Source organism: Boleophthalmus pectinirostris, unplaced genomic scaffold (assembly GCF_026225935.1).
Source record: "Boleophthalmus pectinirostris isolate CB_2022bp ecotype Guang Dong unplaced genomic scaffold, ASM2622593v1 HiC_scaffold_14, whole genome shotgun sequence".
NCBI classification, from domain to species: Eukaryota; Metazoa; Chordata; class Actinopteri; order Gobiiformes; family Gobiidae; genus Boleophthalmus; species Boleophthalmus pectinirostris.
Window position 1 is genome coordinate 26,753,405 of NW_026571047.1, and position 20,309 is coordinate 26,773,713.

The 20,309-nt window shown below is 42.2% G+C and overlaps 1 protein-coding gene across 1 annotated transcript in view; it reads right to left on the reverse strand.

Annotated features, from left to right (window-relative positions):
- dock1 (dedicator of cytokinesis 1) overlaps positions 1 to 20,309 on the reverse strand; it is a 708,121-nt gene that overhangs the window by 407,046 nt on the left and 280,766 nt on the right. The window contains exon 27 of the mRNA XM_055150424.1: positions 14,593 to 14,688. Within this exon, the coding sequence (XP_055006399.1) occupies positions 14,593 to 14,688 (96 nt within the window). The remainder of the gene's footprint in view (positions 1 to 14,592; positions 14,689 to 20,309) is intronic.

Genomic DNA, 20,309 nt, shown 5'->3' on the forward strand with positions numbered 1-20,309 from the left:
GTATTACCCCCAAGCATCTCCTTGAGCTCTGAGGCTACGTCCACACCACAGACCGTAGATATGAGTGGACAAAGCCGCCGCGTGCCAAATATGAAGTTCAGACTCCTTCTGACTCTGGCTCCAATTGACTTACATTTGGATCTTGTTCTTCTCTCTGTAACTGCTGCAGTGAGCTTCCTCATTTTGGTCTTAAAATGTTCGTATTAAATCAGGATCATGTAGAGCGGGGTTTTTTTTTTCGATATTTTGTCCGTCAAAAAGATCCGATTCATAACATAGTCCCTGGGTTCAGATTCTCTCCTGTAACCGTGAGCGTCGCGAGCCTCATTCGAGCGACGCTGAACACTATGGGTGACGTCACACTCGCTTAGTCCACTTCTTTTATACAGTCTATGGTCCGCACAACAACGCTCCTGGATTTATTTACTTTTTTTAGTGACACTTCACATCGGATACATATGCCAGATCTTTATGTGGTGGGATACAGCCAGAGCTACTGTACATTGGACACACAATACTACAAAGAACATAAAGTCCTTCCTCTTCCGCAACAAACAAACACAAGCACAATGACAGGGTGTGCAACGGCATCGTTTTCCAAAAGCTGCACAGCGTCGGCGTTCTCAGATTTCTCCACTCTGGAACTGAAAATAGATAAAAACTTCACAGTTGCAACCAAAAAATGTTGCTGTTGTTGTTGTTCTCGCACAGAAATACAAGTTACATACATATCAAAGCAGAGTGACTTTTGTTTCAGAATCTGGTGTGAATCAAGAGCAGGAGACGGTTGTGTCTGCTGAGCCTTTACACATGCTAATGACTGGTCTGGTTTGGTAAATGAAATCACATTCATTTACACAAAGACAGACTGAGAGAAATCTCTTCCACAGTATAAATTTCCATCAGAGTAAAACACTACTGTAGCCACCGCCCTGGGCAGTAACAAAATAATATAGTAAAATATACCAGAAAATACTCTTGGCGATATATCGATACAGCAGCCCACGATATTGATACTGTATCATCACATTAAACGATACGATATATTGATATTACCGTATTTTCCGGGCTATTAGACGCGCTCTTAAGCCTCCAACCCCATCAAAAAACGACCGCGCGCCCCACAATCCAGAGCGCCCCATACACGAATCCACTCAGGTGTCCCAGCACGGCTTCAGTAAACTACAAAGCCGCAGCGCACGCAAACACACACGGAGCAGACAGCGACCGCACACACACACTCATCACTCCACGCCGACGAGGAACGGAACGGAGGAACGAACCGAAAAAGCGAGTGCAATGTGCCGCTTCTAGACACGACTGAACAACTGAGTCACTGCGAACACGCCGACAATCCAGCGATCCCAGACAGCACCCTCCCTACACGCCACAACTGAACAAAGCCCAGAGTCACCGTGAACGACACAAACAAACAAAAGTCCCACTGACGCATCCAACTGTTGTGTTTCCTTTAAAGTCCGGCGCGGTTTATCTGTGGAAATAGACCATTCTATGACAGTGGGCCTTATAATGCAGAGCGCCTAATAGCCTGGAAAATACGGTATGATATTTTTGCACACCCCTAGTGGCAGTCCCTGCACCTGAAAAAAGTTAAATAGCCATAGCTTAAAAATCGTACTACTTTACTTAAACGTCGTCGTAGTTAATGTGACTTGACGCAAATGTGTTTCATAGTGTTTAATGTTTTTTTTGTTTTTTTTTATAGTGTCATTTTTGTTATCTCCAAGAATTTATAACATTAAATCTCACAGCAAAAGCCTTGGCAAATACAATCCATTTTTACAGGTGAGTAAAAAAACTAAAAGTCAAAGTTATTCTTAGTTTGGTCGTGAAAAAAAAAATATAACAAGGACATCACATTATGAGTCACACGTTTTACGCTTTAAATAATTCTCCATCTCTTTTACACAGAAATGTGTTTTGACTCCGGGTTTAAAAGTTTTCCAGGTGACACAACAAAGGCTCCGGACAGTTATTTTCACACCTGACATTTCACTGGGAGCCCGGAGTCTGAGCCCCGCCACCGAAGAGACAGGTGTGAACGCCACCTTCATTATTAGCATTACCGCGGCGACGCTACCTCCTCTAACGCACTTTATGACATTTCCGAGATGTCAGACAGAGGTAAAAACAAAAACACACGTAAACAATAATTATATATGTAAATGTCAGAGTGCGAAAGGTGACAGACTGATAACTAATAAAGAGGAAGATGCTACAGGCAACTTTAGAGATCACAGACTGTATAAAGAAGAGGACTGAGGGACTGTGACGTCACCTATAGTGTTCGGCTCCAGTCAAATGAAGCTCATCGAGGCTGACAGTAACAGGCGTGAATTTGGAGCCAATTCCCATATTTGGAATTCTGACCATGAGTATCAAAGCAACCAAAAGGCTGTTGAAGTAACGCTGTCAATCAATCTCTTGCTCAATGGTCTGTTATTAATGTTCATATTTTGATTTACGGACAAAATACTGAAATAAAAACACCAGGATCCTGTAGCGTGGGTTAATACGAACATTTTAAGACCAAAATGACGGCTCACAGCAGCAGTTCCTGTTTGGAACATGTGAGCTAGCGGGTCAGATATGTCCAGTTACACGTCCAGTCTATAGTGAAGATACTTGTCCACTAATCCACTACGGTCAGATTTAGATTTGTTGTCAATTCATTTTCGGTACGGTATGGGAACAAAATGCTAAACCATTTGTTTGTTGTTTATTTGTGTGTTTATTAAACCAACAATTTGTTGATTCTGTGCCGGCAAAAGTGAAGATTCGTGAGGTTTGGAGGGACGTAGTCACGGTGGGGAACAATTTTTGTCAAGGCGGCCGCTCTAACTATAAAGAGCTGTGGGAAACACTGTCACTCCAATCACGGACGACTTATCTCGTGAATATTAAAGAGTCGAGCCATCGTGTAGCTGGAGATGTAGTGGAGGAATGTAAACACACACAAATTGAGCGAAGTCACTCGTGCACAGCCCTGAACTGAACTCAACGTCCCGCACCGAAACAGTTCAGCATGAATACATGTACCATGTACATACACCCATAATAAGTGGCATACGGTACTATGGCTGATTAAAAAAAACACAAAAAAAACATGTTACAAATAAAAATACCTCTAGCTTCCATACAAACGTTGATGTTTTTAGGTATAAAATCTGGCAACCCAAAGCAAGCAGCTCATTCAGCTTTCTGAATGAATAATCAGCTTTGGAATCAAAATGTAGACATATATGCTTAAAATTAAATTCCTATATTCTTCAAGTGTGCACTGAATATTAAATATATTTCAGCCAGATGCTCTACCGTGACTGAATAGCTTTAGAATGTTCTTGAGTTGTATAAGAGCACACAGACCAGCATACATGAACCAGTATGGAACCTACCTACTTATACGACCAAGGGATTACACTGATATAAGACCACATGGTAATAGAAAAGAAATATTATTTAATGTTAAAAATCACATTCTGTTGTCTAAAGAAAGCGTGTTTTTTAGTATCACTGTGGCCTCTGTACTGAGTCTGAAGTCCATTCCTTCATATCAAAATCGAGTTTGAAATTTCAGTATCGTGACAAACTAGCAGAGAAGGGCAAAGACAAATAAAAGTGAAATATTCCAGGACATAAGTCTCATCTTTTCCGTGCAGACAGCCCAAACGCTCCTGGAACAATTGTGATGTAAATGGAGGCTGTTGTGAGTCGGGAGCAGAATACAAAACTCCTCGCCGCTGTGTCCAAGAGCGGAGCTATGTGTGTCCTAAGCCCCATAACAGGCGAATCTGTGCAGTGACAACAGCAGAGTCACCCCCAGAGCCAGAGCTGTGATCCGCCTCATCTATATTCAGAGGCCGGGGCGACGGGGGGAACGAGGGAGAGGAGGAGAGGATGGAGGGGAGGGGGGTGATAGAGGGAGACAGGGTAAGAGAGAGGCTAATGCTTCTATATTCAGTGTCCGGCGTAAGGGAGAAAGTGAGGAGAGGGAAGGACAGAGGAGAGGAAAGTCAATGCTTCTATATTCAGTGTCCAGTTTAAGGAAGGAAAGAGGGAGGAAGAGAGGAAGAGGAGGAGAGGATAATGTTTATACCAGTATCTATAGGGTGGAGAGACAGAGAGAAAAAGGGGATGGAGGGAGAGGAGAAAGAGGGGAATGCTTCAATTCAGTGTCCGGTGTAGGAAAGAGAGGAGAGGGAGAAAGAGGGATGGAGGTGATAGAGGGAGGTGACAGAGGGAGAGGGTAATACATCTATATTCATCGAGAGAGAAAGGGAGGGAGAGAGGGATGGAGAGAGACAGAGAGAAAAGAGAGAGGCTGCTTCTACATTCAGCAAGAAAGAAAGGAGAGAGGGAGAGATGGAGAGAGAAGGGTGGGGTAAAGAGAGAGAAAGGAAATGGTGGAGATAGACTAATGAGAGAGAGAGAGAGGCTAATACTGTGGAGGAGAGAGGGATGGAGAGAGGAAGAGAGACGAGAGGAAAGTTGACGCTTCTAAATTCTGTGTCCAGTGTAAGAAAGAGAGCGATAGGGAGAGAGAGAGAAAGGAGAGAGAGGAATGGACAGAGCCAGAGAATAGAGAGAGCGGTTAATGGTTCACTCAGGAAAGAGAGCGAAAGAGAAAGAGAGAGCGAAGGAAGAGAAGGAGAGAGAGAGGGATAGACAGAGACAGAGAAAAGAGAGAGGTGAATGCTTCTTTCAACATTCAGTATCCAGTGTAGGAAAGAGAGGAGAGAGGGAGAGAGAGAGGGAGAGAGGGGTGGGGTGGAGAGAGAGAGAAGAGGAAGGATGGAGATAGGCTAATGAGAGAGAGAGAGAGAGAGAGAGAGGGATGGAGAGAGACCGAGAGAAAAGAGAGAGGTTAATGCTTCTTTCTGCATTCAGTGAGAGAAAGTGACAGAGGAAGAGAGATAGAGAGATAGAGGGGTGGGTGGAGAGAGAGATGGGGCATGACGGAGAGAGAGAGAGAAAGAGAGGCTAAAACTCTGGAGGAGAGAAGGAAAGGAAAGTTAATACTTCTATTCAGTGTTCAGTGTAGAAAAGAGAGAGAAAGAGAGAGGATGAGAGCGAAAGGAGAGAAGGAGAAAGACAGGAATGGAGAGAGACAGAGAGAAAAGAGAGAGAAGAGAGAGAAGAGAGAAGAGAGAGAAGAGAGAGAGAGAGAGAGAGAGAGAGAGAGAGAGAGAGAGAGAGAGAGAGAGAGAGAGAGAGAGAGAGAGAAGAGAGAGAGAGAGAGAGAGAGAGAGAGGAGAGAGAGAGAGAGAAGAGAGAGGAGAGAGAGGAGAGGAAGGTTAATGCTTCTATATTCAGTGCCCAGTGCCAAGATTGGAAAGAAGAGGGAGAAATGAAGAGGGAGATTGGCTCATGTACATTTAACACATACATTAAGTTTTACATTTTTGGTGTAATATTTTTAGATCCTCCATTAGGTACTGAAAAAAAAAACACAGTTGGTATTTCTTGCGGAATCCGTGTATCATTCGTTCATTCGTTTTTCAATATAAAACCAAAAATAAGAAAACGAAAAAACAACAGTTTTCTTTGTTATTTGTCTCCAAAACCAAAATGAAAAAACGGATAATGATTCGTTTTTTCAGTTTTCGATTTTGTGTTTAAATGAAGAATGGAAAAAACGGATAACGGCCGTTTCCCGTTTACGTGACTTCCGTGACTGTGATGCCGGACTTTTGCACCGGGTACGGACTGAACCAGGACTGATCCAGGTCCGGGACCAGACCGGGACCAGACCAGGACCAGAGCGGGACTGGGGCGGACTTCAAACTTTGACTCTGAGCCTCCACAGGGTCCAAGCCTCAGCTTCGAGCTCCGGCCCTGCCGTGGGCTCTGAGCCTCCGCTCTGGTCCCGGTCTGGTCCCGGTCTGGTCCCGGACCTGGTCCATTTGAACCAAAAGCTCTTGGTTCGGTTCGTTTTCGTTGCGTCAGTTTGATGCTTTGCACCACCTCGGAACCAGCCGCGGTTCTTGAGCGCGGAGGACAGGAGCAGCCCGTCTGGACCTGTAGTCCACAGAACATTCTCACTTTCCCCGCACGGAACCAGCGCGGAGACTATGACACGGAACCTCTCGGACCGCTGGTCTCGGTCTCAGTCCCGCTCTGATCCCGCTCTGGTCTCGGACCTGGATCAGTCCTAGTTCAGTCCGTACGAGGTGCAAAAGTTCGGCATCGCAGTCACAGAAGTCACGTAAACGGGAAACGGCCGTTATCCGTTTTTTCCATTCTTCATTTAAACACAAAATCGAAAACTGAAAAAACGAATCATTATCCGTTTTTTCATTTTGGTTTTGGAGACAAATAACGAAGAAAACTGTTGTTTTTTCGTTTTCTTATTTTTGGTTTTATATTGAAAAACGAATGAACGAATGATACACGGATTTTGCGGGGGTCTCGTCTGAAGCAGGATATAAATGAACGTGCACAGAGCAGCTCCGGGGCCGAGCGGATCTGCCTCCGAGTCTCCGGTGAGAGACACAGAGAAAATGTTAAACAGAGACTCGCAAATGTCACCGCAGTCAAGTACAGTACGACCGGGTCAGAGTCCAGAGACGATACAGACCCACGGGAAGAAAAGACGGAGGGGGAGGGAGGGGAGAGAGAGACGTAGGAGAAAGGAGGGCAAGGAGGAGGGAAAGAGGAGAGTGAGGATGCGAGAGAGGTGAGAGAGAGGAGGGAGAGAGGTGGGAGAAATGAGAGCGAGGAGGAGGGAGGGAGAGAGGTAGGTGAGAAGGAGAGAGGAGGAGGGAGAGAGGCGGAGAGGTAGGTAGGAGAGAGGAAGAGAGAGAAGCGAGAGAGGGAGGGAAGAAGGCGATGAGGGAAAGAGGGAGGAGAGAGGAGGGAGAGAGAGAAGGGGGAGGAGAAAGGAGAGAGTGAGAGCGAGCAGAGAGGTAAGGAGGAGAGAAAAGGGCTAGGAGGAGTGGAAAGAGGAGGAGGGAGAGAGGAGGCAGAGAGGTGGGTGAGAAGGAGAGAGGAGGAGGGAGAGAGGAAGGAGAGAAAAAGAAGGGAGAGAGGCAGGTAGGAGGGAGGAAGAGAGAGAAGCGAGAGAGGGAGGGAAGAAGGCGAGGAGGGAGAGAGGGAGGAGAGAGGAGGGAGAGACGGAGAGAGGAGAGGGAGCGGGAGAGATGAGGAGGGAGAAAGGAGGGAGAGAGGCAGAGAGGATGGTTGGAGGTAGAGGGCGAGGAAGGAGGGAGCGTTAGAGAGAGAGCGAGGAAGGCAAGAGAGAGGGAGAGAGGGATAAAGGAAGGAGCGAGGGAGAGAGAAAGGAAGGGAGAAGGGAGAGAGGGGGACGAGGAGGAAGGATAGAAAGAGGGAGAGTGAGAGGAAGAGAGAGAGGAAGGTAGGAGAGTAGGAGGAAGGGAGGAGAGACTGAGTGAAAGAGAAAGAGAGCCTCAAACATTCCTCAGTATGACTTTAAACTGATCTCTCTTACATTTCTTCAACGACAAGTATTTTCTATCGCTCCAAAATACCATGAAACATACATTATGACTGTGAGGAGTGTCGCCTCTCCACAGATCTGACCTGGAACTTGACCTAATAACCCCAGCTCCTTTGCTTTAATGACTCTGAACACTTTGAAACTCCGCGAGTAAAAACAACTCTGTGAAAAAAAACATCCAAAAAAAAAAAAAAAACAACAACCCGAGAAAAGTTGACACAGCGAACCTTTAAGATTATTAAGGTCAAAGGTCACATTACGTCGTGGTCGTTTATTAAATCAGGTCACCCTGCCCCCGTCCATCAGGCGCTGAACATTGTCCCGGTTCACTTCTGAAGTCGGCTCCTTTATGGCGCGGCTCAAATAGATGCACTTAGGATAATAGAACAAAAGTAGATCCCGGGAGCAGTGATACGGCCTTATCACGCAGAGTGCTCAGGCCCCTTATGTGAATTACCTGATCAAAGCCGGAGCCATAGAGTGACGCACGCACGGGAAGTCTTTACCCTCGGCTATTCAGGCCTCTCGCGACAGAGACGAGTCAATAACACACCCGCCAATGAGAGACTCTTACGTGAAAATAGAAATGCTCAAATCTATTGTCTGCGCCGTCGGCTTTTCAACGACAGGAAACTAAGAACCAAGATCTTTTCTACTTGTACGCGATCTTCAGCTATGAAACTTTTAAGGTGGAGTGTTTGCTACTTCCTCGTCTCCAGGAAGATGTTATTTCTTTGTTGGGAAGGTGACTTTTTAAATGTATTCCCCAACAGATTACAGATGACATACGCCAAAATGTAGTTTGTAACGGAATCCATTAAATGACTTAAAGTGAGTAACGTAATCTGAATACTTTGGATTACTTGATTTGCTGTAGAGAAGCAAAGACGAGGAAACTTAACCGTATTAATAATAGTATTGATAGAAGACGAGGAGACACGGTCCGCGCAGTATGGTTTAGTCCTGTTAAATCCTGTTTTAGTCCTGGTTTTAGTCCTGGTTTAGATCTAGTTTAGTCCTAGTTTAGATCTAGTTTAGACCTGGTTTAGACCTGGTTTTATTCCTAGTTTAGTCCTGGTTTAGTCCTGATTTAGACCTGGTTTTAGACCTGGTTTTAGACCTGGTTTAGATATAGTTTAGACCTGGTTTAGTCCTGGTTTTAGACCTGTTTTAGATACAGTTTAGACCTGGTTTAGTCCTGGTTTTAGACCTGTTTTAGACCTGGTTTAGATCTAGTATAGACCTGGTTAGACCTGGTTTACTTTCCAGCAATGAGTGGAATTACCGAAAAAAATAAATAAATAAATAAATAAAAATAATGTGAAAAGAGGAAAATACCGCCGTGTAATCCATTTATTTCAACAAAGTAACTGTAATCCAATTACCACTCACTGAAACAGTAACTGTAACTGAATACAGTTACTCATAATTTGTACTCTGATTACGTAACTCCAGTACATGTAATCTGTTACTCCCCAACATTGACAGTAGCCATTAAACAAACCTGCCTTGCATTTATTCAGTTACAGGTGTTTTATAGCTCAAAATGACTTGAAAAATATGAATTCTTGCCACATGCAGGCTTGCTTTTCCATAGATCTGATCATTAACAACAATCAATCCACACTGTCAAACAATCAAGGATCCTCCGCCAAAAAAGTTTAGCACCAACCTAAATTATGCTGATTTTGATTTATTGACTGGATTTTTTTAAGCATATGAGCAAAACAAACCTGAATCTCATAACAAAATGAATCTTTGCATTGCAGAACCCAGTAAGAGTCTCAAAAGGGAGTGAAGAGTTAGAGTTGTCAAAAGTAGGGGTGTTCAAAATATCAAAATATCGATATATCGTATGATTTAATGTGATGATACAGTATCGATATCATGGGCTGCTATATCGATATACTACCAGGTTTATTTTTTGGTATATTTTACTAAATTATTTTGTTAGAGAGCTACAGTTTTGTTGCTTGTTTAGAGGACGGAAACTTGTTTATGCAACACGTTTCATACAAACTTAGCACTATAAGTAAGTAAGTAAGTCTTTATTTATATAGCACTTTCACAGATATTTTCTGTCCCCAAAGACACTTTACACAGCATTATTCAGCATTATTCATTCAGGATTCATTCATACAGCATTATTCATTCACTCTATACCCTGGTGATGGTAAGCTACTATTGTAGCCACAGCTGCCCTGGGGCACACTGACAGAGGCGCGGCTGCAGTGCCATCGGTCCCTCCGACCACCACCATCACTCACACACACACCACTTATCCATGCGTTTGTCTCCAGTAGATTAGATACTGTAATGTTCTGCTCACTGGTCTCTCCAAACGAGCTGTGAGACGCTGCAGAACATCCAGAACATCCAGAACATCCAGAACATCCAGAACGCTGCAGCTCGGGTCCTGACTCGAACTAGGAAGTACGAGCACATAAGTCCTGTGCTCAGGTCTCTGCACTGGCTTCCTGTGCCTCAGAGAATAGACTTTAAAGCAGCTCTGCTTGTGTACAAGTCTCTCCATGGCCGAGCACCAAAGTCCATCTGTGACATGTTAGTGTCATATGAACCATCTCACACTCTGAGGAGCTCAGGGACCGGCCTCCTGCTGGTGCCCAGAGTCACGACTAAACAAGGGGAGTCAGAGTTTCAGGTTCATGCAGCTAAAACCTGGAACAGTCTGAACATGTGAGACAGACTCTTCTGTGACGCTGTTTAAATCCAGGATCAAAACATTTCTGTTTAACTGTGCATAAACTGAAAGGTTTTCATTCCGCACTCTTCTCTCCAATTTATGTCTCTCTTTTTTTATTTTAATCTTCATGATTATTTATGTTTTGATTTGTTTTTATTATGATTTTAATATATTTCTTATTCTGTAAAGCACTTTGTGTACGAATTGTGCTGTACAAATAAACTTGCCTTGCCACTTTCATACTAGGCAATGTGGGCAAAGTGTCTTGCCTAAGGACACACAATGACTGAATTGATTGTTTTTAACTGACCTTGACTATCAACTGTTTTATAAGTGCTTTAACAAAGACTTTTAGTATCACAGCCATGATTTAACCTTTAGTTTTTATTGAACCATATCGAACCACTTCGAAACGTATCGTGTCGAACTGAAAGTGAACTGTATCGAGATCGTGGCCTATGTACTGTATCGTATGTATCGTATCAGCAACTTCTAAATGATACTCAGCCCTCGTCAAAAGTAATGAAACTCAGATACTAATTAATACTAAAATTTGTATTGAAACTAGATACTTATTCGAGCATGTATATATAAAATAAATAAATATAAAAGAAAGTCCTATGATTGAATGTTAAAAATCACATTTGTATTATTATCGTGGTATCAGAATCAGTCTTGAGTGCCAAATCTTTTCCTTAATATCTTAAAGGTTGTATAGAGGATTTTTTTAAGGGAAGAGAAATACAGCGACAGTCCTTGTGCGCGTTCAGAATTACTGTTGAAGTGACCTGTCTAGAAGTAATTCATCGCTGGACGAGATCTCCAAGAATCACCTCAGTTTGTCTTCGCTCCTTTTCCCCTTCTCTTCTTCTTTCAGCGACCTCAAAAACGGACTTTCTTTTGCGGCGAACCGGTCGTGGATTCTCGTCCGCCGTTGCGACAAACTTTGTGCGAAATGCGAGGAAGCGACAGTTCGAAAAAGCCTCTAAGAACCGCTGCGTAAACCACGTAATCCCCGCGCTCCGACGAGTCAGTTATACTAGGGAGTTTGATTGACAACCTAACAGCCAATAGAAAATGAGGGAGCCTCGTTTTCTATTGGCTGATGTTTATCTGGCCTCAACACGTCCACAGTTGATAGATTTTCTTTCTTTTTTTTTTTGGTCATCATAATTACAAAGCTGCTCTGTCTCTGTAATGATATTTTAATCTTTCACTGACAGTTTGAAACTAAAAAAAATCCTCCGTACAACCTTTAATGTTAGTATCGTGACAGCACTAGTATAGATGTATATATTTATGTAGATATTGCGTTGCTAGGTGACGCAGAAACTCATCTCTTACCATAGCAGATTGAAATGGCACTCTTTGTATTTGGCTCTGAGGAAAACAGTCATTAGCACAACAAAAACAGCCCAAAGTAGTGATCTGTAACACAATACAGGACTCCCCAAGTACATGATTAGCTTGGCTCACTGCAACAATCACGGCAACTCGTATTGATAGAAAGAGAGACAAATACCGCTGAACAAGAACTAAGATAACTAAAACACTTCACAACACAGCGGAGACACGGGACAAAGGAGGGGAAGGTTGTGCGTAACTGAATCAACTAGTGTTACAATGGCCTATTCAGTTTTTTTTTTCATGGTTTAGTCATGGTGTAGTCCTGGTTCAACCTTGGTTCAGTCCTGGTTCAGTCCTAATCTAACCCTTCTTTAGTCGTGATCTTTTCCTGCTTCAGTCTTTGCTTGATCATGATTTGAATAGGGTTCATGGTTTTAGTCCAGGTTTAGTCCTTGTTTAGTCCTTATTCATTCCTGTTTAAGTCCTAGTTAAATCCTGTAGAAGACTTGGTTTGGTTCTGCTGCAGTCTTGGTTTGATCCTAATTTAGTTCTAGTTTAGTCCTGGTTAAATCCTGATCGATCGATTCTGGTCTAATCCGCCTTTAGTTCTGGTTTGGTCCAAAACCAAAGTCCTAAACCAAGTCTATGGTTTAGTCCAGGTTTAGTCCATGTTTTAGTCCATGTTTTAAGTCGAAAACTTTTGTTGTATTTTTTGGCTTTTCTTTTATTTCAGCTACAGTTTTGTTTGGTTAAAGGTGCTGTAACTGATCTTTCTTTCCATGTATTTGAGCAAAATGTTGTTTCTCGACTGCACGGCTTAACGCTCAATTCAGATTTTTTTTGTGGAATCCGATTTTTTTGCGAGGTTGATCACGTTTCCAATTAAATGCGACTTGTGTGTGATCTCCAGTGTGAACTTTAACTCTTTCCCCCCTGGACGCCTACTAGGAACAACCCATACATATGTTACTAGGGCTGCCCATAGAGCATAACTGCATAAAAGAAAACAGACTTCCACGAGTGATTTCAGGGCAATTTTGGTTCATAATCGAGTATAAAGCCCGGATAGTTTGTTCGGATATCGCAGGACTCCACACAGACGCATCAGCGGCATTCTCATCTTCGTAAGATTCACTCTCTGTAAGTCCGTCGCTATCGCTGTTTTCCACTTTATAATCAACCTCATCATCACTTTGAAATCTATAAAAGTCACTTTCTCTAAACTTATCCATAAAATACGTCCGCTCCTCATTATTTCTAAAACTGTGCGCCGCAGGGAGATCTTTCCATTGCACGTGTTTCGTGTTGTGTTTTTTCCGGAAGCTAACATCGTCATTATTTCGATTAACTTCGGAAAAAATCGGCGAAAACATATCCTTGAATCCTATTGGTCAGTCTAGTGTGGGTTGTAGTGGCCCCGACCTATCACAGTCTCTGTTTAAATGTGAAAAACCGAGCCAGTTCTAAAGGTCGTCAAATCACGTCTTTAGTGATACAGCGGAGGTGTCAAAAGTCGTCATTAAGGGTTCAGGGGGGTCGTCAAATGTCGTCTTCATGGGGGAAAGAGTTAAACGGCCTAAAAGTGTCCCACATGCGCATTAGAGGACACGACGACACAGTGTTTACAGAAGTTGCCTAAACGCTGGGCTTGTCTCCTAAAATACGGTCCAGTTCTTCGTAAAATGGACAGGTTACACTAGCCAGGCTGGCTCCACATAGTGCCTAGCTCAATCTAATTTCTCTCCAGCGACTAGGTCAGGAATCGGAATACAATAGACGGTTTGCAAGAATCCTGAAAGTGCGAGTCCGAGCACCAGCCAATCACCAAAGAGCCATACTTTATGATTCCTGAGATCGAGGATTTAAAGCCAGGACGAAGAGAATGTTTGGTGAGTTTTATCAAAGGGAAAGATGTTATTCTTTCTTCCTTTCTTCCTACAGGATTTGGCGCATTACATACGTCATAGCAGCGACTGGTTAAATAAAAAAAAAAGGACCCACCTATCGTCGAGCGAACAAATTCTACTGCTGCGAGGTCAAACGGTTTCCACAAAGTAAAACTGGCTGATGAATCAGGCTAAGGTTACACGTCCACGGCCGCTTTGTTTGTTTGAGTCTTTAGTCTCCTTGTATTTGTCTCACAGGCTCTTTATTTTTCATTGACGTTGGAGCCAGGATCGTCTGTAGCCGCGCTCGACCATTTCTTTGGCAATCATAAAAAAAAAAAAGCCTGGTTCGAATAATAACCCTCCAGTTTGGCCTGAATACAGGGATCTCCCCAAATATTAATAAACTCTCTAACCTCGCTTTCCCTCCATTTATGAGACTCCGAGCTCTGACGTGTAGGTGGGATGAATGTGACCTGGCCGTTTAGTCTGAAGTCGCGTGTCAAGAAGATCGGATATGTATCGGTTTTAGGAGCACATATCCAAGTGTCCTGGGTCACACTTGAAAAAAATCAGATCTGTGTTGCCATTAAAAGATCAGATACAGGTCACGTAAATCGGATTTGGGTCACTTCAGGCCGCAGTCTGAACGTAGCCCAAGTTCACGGTGCGTTTTACTGTGAAAGTGGACGGTTAGAATATTAGTTGTTGCTTGTCGCAGCTTTACCGCTCTGAAAGTTGTGAAAAGTGCTTACGATAATGAATAACTAGATGCATAAAAGTAAGAGAGGAATAACTTTGGACCACTGCAAGCTATTTTGAAATGAACTAGTTCTGTTTTTCACATTTTTAAGAAAGCAAAAATCAGGTACAGCACCTTTAATAAGACAAAACAAAGGGCTAGAGGCCAAAAAGATTATTTGTTTTGGTTTATCATCCAGCCCTAATTAAATATATTATAATATTACCCACCTCTAATTGCAATATTGTACAGGGGCAAAGCATAAACACGGTCCACAGCATCTTTAACAACAAAATGCCAAGAGATCTAAGAATGTAAGGGGAGCGAAATAGTCTGGAATAACTCTAAAATTAATTGTAACCAACGGCAACAACAAGCGATTTAGACCAGAAGCCAAACAAAGCCGCAAAAAACATAAATAAAACGCTGCACTTACGATGAACGGGGAGTCGTGGCCCATGGAGATGACGGTCTGGTTCACGGTCCTCAGAAGTTTCTCCATGATGATCTGCATGTGCCACTGAGTCGGACCCTGGGGAAAGAAAAACAAAACAACGGATGTAGCCAGAGGTATAATACTCCCTACAATGAAAGCACAGCCGGACTCGACACGACTATCGCAAAGTCCGGAGAGTTCATACTGACGGTAAGTAAACAGGTACACGTTTTGCTTTTGTGAAACCAATTTTTAGCTTCGATGGACAGAATCGGTATGAAATTCGGTAACGTGGTTGATAGAAGTTAATACCAGAAGTTTCCAAAGTGGTTTTATATGTACTCGACATTTCCAATAGTTGCTGGATGATCATTCAATCCTTCTTGTCTCAAACAACTATACTGACTGTGTAGTCCTACATTTAGACCTGGTTTAGTCCTAGAAGAGAACCTACAATAGTCCAGTTATAGAAATACAGTACAACCTTTATTTATTTTACAAAAAAGGGCCTTGAGAATCATCACCAGCAGTCATTGTAGAGACACGTCCAACCCAATATTTGTTCAACTTAAAGTGTTGAAAATGCAGGATATTGTTGACTTAAGTCTCCTCAAAGTCATGTATAAAGCAAAGTGTAATTTATTACCTGTAAATATTCAAAAACTGTTTGAGATGAGAACAAGCCACTACAATTTAAAAGGAACCTACATGTTTAAAAACCCAGATTCAGAACCAAGGTTATGGAGCGAAGTGTCGCTGTGAAAGGAGTGAACTTATGGAACAGTCTTGACAAAGAAATAAAAGAATCAAGTACAATGACGACATTTAAAAAACATATAAAATCGAATGCACTGTGTCTGTATGAAAAAGAAAACTAAGTTGTGTATAATAATGAAGATTTACTGTTTGCAATTGATCAGTAATTGTGCCTGAACTGATCTGGAATGTTTAGTGACGATCAGTGTTGATGTTTTGTCTTGAAAAAGGAAAAGGGGGGCAGATAACATAAGATTTTTTTCTTCTTTCTGCTCCTTTTCATTCATTTCTTGTGTGTTTGATGTTGTGACACTGTAGATGTCTTTTTATGCTTTATGAATGAAATAAATAAATAAAATAAAATAGTTTAGATCTGGTTTAGATTTCATGGGCTAAGACTCATTGTAGTTCTCATGGGAAATTTGTAGTTTGCATTTGACCCATCATTCAGGAGTTTCATGTTCAGAACCTCATTTAAATTGTGTATTGTGCATATTAGAAAAGAATAATTAAAAATTAGCCAACAGGTTTCAATATGCATTGTGTGACTCGTGGAGGGTCCGTCAAATGCTTTTCTCGATGCAGATGTTATTGCTTTGCCTGGAATGTTTCACAGTATGGCAATAAACCTTTCTATCTTCATGGAAACCAAACTAGACCAAGTTACAGGTCAGATCTGTGGAGCTCTCATAGTCAGAATGTTTGTTTTTCTAGGTATTTTTGAGCGATAAAACCAACTGTACTTAAATAAATATAAGGTAGGCACATCCATAGAAACAAGCAGGTGACGGACGCCCAATGAAACGTATTGCCAACTAATCGCCAACAGGTTTATCACAAAGTACGGGTGTAACGGTGCACAAAAATCACGGTTCGGTAGGTACATCAGTTTTGAGGTCAGGGTTTGGTTCATTTTTGGTTCAGTATGGGAAGAAAATGCAACAATTTGTTTTAACATTATACAAATGGGAAAATAAAATAAATGCAAAGTGCTGCTTGGTAATACTAATAAGTTAAATAAAATATTCTAAAATAAGCAATAAATGTATGAAATATTATAAGAAATAAATTCCTTGTAAACAGCAAACAAAACTTTTCAAAAAGTAAAACGCAGCACTAACATTTCCAGCATGAATTTTACAAAAATTTGTCCACATTGTCTGCAGTAAGAGCAGATCTGCTGCAGTTACAATGTCAATGTCAATGGGGGGGGATAGAGATTCCATGCCAACAAAAGGTGAAAGTGTGGACCCCGGCGCAATGATTAAAATTTTGCAAGGATTCACGTGGTTTGGAGGGACTAGGTCAAGGCGGGGGGGGGCAATTGTTGTCAAGGCGGCCGCCCTAACTATGAAGCACTGCGGGAAACACTGCCACCCCAATAACGGACGAGTTAACTTGTGAATATTAAAGAGCCGAGCCTTTGTGCAGCTGCACATGTCATGGTGGAATGTAAACACACAGATTGCATGAACTCACTCATGCACAGTCCTGCACCGAACCAAACGTCCCGTACTTAAACAGTTCAGCACGAATACATGTACCGTTACACCCCTATCACAAAGTATTGCATTTGGTTGCTAAGATTATGATTTTAATAATAATCTTAATAATAATTTTCCACACAAACTTTTATTTTGAATTCCACTAACTTTTCTGTTTTGTTTCATTTTTCTCCATAGAGACATCAGCCAAATCGTGCCAAGTGTTGCAGCAGGTGTGGACCTCAGTGGAGCGGTGTGGTTTAAAGAGGACGTGACACTCCGGGAGGGGGGGGCCTTACAGTCGTACGTGGGGAGATTTTCACCGAGTCTCATTAGTAAAATCCAGGAGCGTCTTTATGTATCTGAGGTACAGGATTCCTCTGAGCAGAATCACACTCTGCAGCATCCAGGCTAAAACTTTAATAATTTAGTCCCAGGCAAGAAGTGTAGTAGAGAAGAGGGAGAGAAAAGAGAGGGATGAGAGAGAGGGGAGGAAAAGGGAGCGATAGAGAGAGGCGAGAGAGAGAGGGGGGTAGAGGTAGAGAGAGGGATAGAGAGAGTGTGGAGAAAGAAAGACGGGGAGAGAGAGGACAGAGAGAGAAAGACGGGGAGAGAAGGTGAGAGAGGAAGAGCAAGATAGAAAGAAAGAGAGAAGGGGAGGGGGAGAGATCGAGCGAGAAGGAGTGGGAGAGAGAGAGAGAGAGAGAAGAGAGAAGAGAAAGAGAGAAGAGAAGGAGAGAGAGAGAGAAGGAGAGAGAGATGAGAGAGAGAGAGGGCAGAGAGAAGAAGAGAGAGAGAGAAGAGAGAGAGCAGAGAGAGAGAGAAGAAAGAAAGAAGAGAGAAAGATGGGAAAGGGAGAGAGAGAGAGAGGGGAGGGAGAAAGACAGAGAGAGGGAGTGGGGAGAGAGAGAGAGAATGAAAGGGAAAGAGAGAGGGAGAAAGAAAGGGAAGAGAGAGAAGAGAGAGAGAGAGAGAGAGAGAGGGCAGAGAAAGAAAGAAAGAAAAAGGGGAGAGAGGAGAGAGAGAAAGATGAGGAGAGAAGGTGAGAGAGGAAGAGGAAGATAGAAAGAAAGAGAGAGAAGGGGAGGGAGAGAGATCGAGAGAGAGGAAATGGGGGAGAGAGAGAGAGAGAGAGGGGAGGAGAAAAAGGAAGCGATAGAGAAAGGTGAGAGAGAGGTGGGCAGAGAGAGAGAGAGAGAGAAAGAAAGAAAGAGATACAGAGGGGAAAGAAAAGGGGAGATATAGAGGGGGGCAGAGAGAGAGGAAAAGAGAGAGAGCAAGAAAAGAGAAAGAAAGAAAGAAAGAAAGAAGAGAGAAAGATGGGAAAGGGAGAGAGAGAGAAGGGGAGGGAGAAAGACAGAGAGAGAGAAAGAAAGGGAAAGAGAGAGAAAGGGGAGAGTCGTAGTAAGTGAGGGAGTGAGAGGGGCAATGGGAGAAGAGAGGGGAGATAAATTGGAGAGAGAGAGAGAGATAGAGAGAGAGAGGGGGAGATAGAGGAGTGAGCGATGGAGAGAGAGGGAACGAGCACTTTTTCACCCAGAGGAGAGTAATGTGTAGAGGAGGTTTCAGATACTGCCTTTCAAAGCATCAGTGTGACGCAAGTCTGCAGAGACTCCGCCGAGAGGCTGAGAGAGAAAACACCAACGTGTACGAGAGACCGGGCTGAGTTACTCCGAAGAAAGAAAGGAAAAAAGAAAAAAAAGACTGCAACTACGTGAAATGAACACAGAGGATTTCCACTGTGGTTTTGTATAGATTATATGACGGAAATATGAATATAAAGTAGCCATTGACTTGCATGTTCTTACACACCTGAGTGAGTTTATCCTCTACGGCGCAAAATCGAAAAGCTACTTATGAATAGTTTGATAAAATTATGTTTTTTTTCTGATTCATGTTATAATGTTTCCTCATCAAAAACAGACCTGGAGTTGTGGTTTGTTTTATTCACACATTTAACACACAAACTCTGCATATTTAGTTCTTCTTTCAGACAGAAAACACTGTTCCACCTTGTGATTTCCTGTGGTAATACAGGAAGTGCTCCACTGTGAGAGCGTCCCAGGTACGATCAGGTTTTTTGAGTGTCCCGGTTTTGTCATGGTGCATGTAAACGCAGTATCCCGGTTTCAGTATCCCAAAATAAGACAGTATCCCGGTTATGAGAAACCAGTATATTCCGATAGTAACGGAATACTATGGCATGTAAACGCAGTATCCTGGTTACTGGGCCCGGTCAAGCAGAAGTAAACAACAAGGCCATAAATTCAAGTTAATGCATCTGATATAAAAATGTATTGAACAGATACATATGTACTCTAGTTTATGAAACTGTGTACCTTTTTTCTGTACCATTTTTGGTTCTAAAGTTACATACATTTTAAACAGACCATGTATGAAACATGGAACAAAAATTATTTCCCAAATTTCAAAGACCTGCAAATCATGTAAATAAACTGATGTATTTCACCATATCTTGTGTTATTCCATCTTTGAACTGTTGATGAAGGTATATGATTGAAAAAAAAAAAGTATTTAAAATGATAAAAATTTGCTTGGAAGGACTGACATATTTTATAGAAATAGTTTCTTTTCATTTTGAAGTAATATTAAAGTATTTGGAAGAAAAAAAGCGACAAATTATACAAAATCATGCACCTTCTACTTGCTTGTACAATTTTCCCTCCGTTACCATGACCTTTCTTAATAAAAAATCTCATTACTCAAAAAGTAAGAGGTTTTTCAACCTAATCTTGTACCATATGGTAGAAAACTATATGAAGCAAATATTCAAACCAGTTTGTTAAGGATATGTAAGTGAGAACCAAGAGTTATCACTGTTTGGATTTATTGCCCAAAAAGTGCTGCATATTTCATTCCCTCCGTTACCGACATGAGTTTTTAAATTTAATTAACTTGAAAGAATATCACAGGTTTAACTTGACCCTGTTGGAGTGTAACTCTTTCCTACATTCTGATACTTTACTTACTTCAATAGTTCCTCTAGTTTCTGAATAAGAGACATTTGAATGTAAAAAATCTGCCTGTTTCCCTCCGTTACCACTTGACCCAACCCTTATGACAATAACCGGGATACTGACTCCATGCACCTTCACTAGAATCATTTGGATAATATCAGCCCTGGAATTGGAAATCTCTACTCAACAAAAAGTAAAAGGAGCTGTTAACTTGAAAACCACCACTTCATGACATCACAAGGTGGAACAGAGCATTTAGAGCCAGACAGACTAATAATAAAAGATTACTCAAGCATGTGCGAATGAAACAAAACACAACTCCAGGTCTGTTTTTAATGAGGAAACATTATAACATCACTTAAAGCTCACAAGAATCAATCTGTGTAATATTGGTACCTTTAAACATAAATCACAAACCCGAGAAAGAGAAAGAGAAAGAGAAAGGAGAGGAACAGAGAGACTGAGACAAACAGAAAGGAGGAAGCGGGGAGTGTGAATG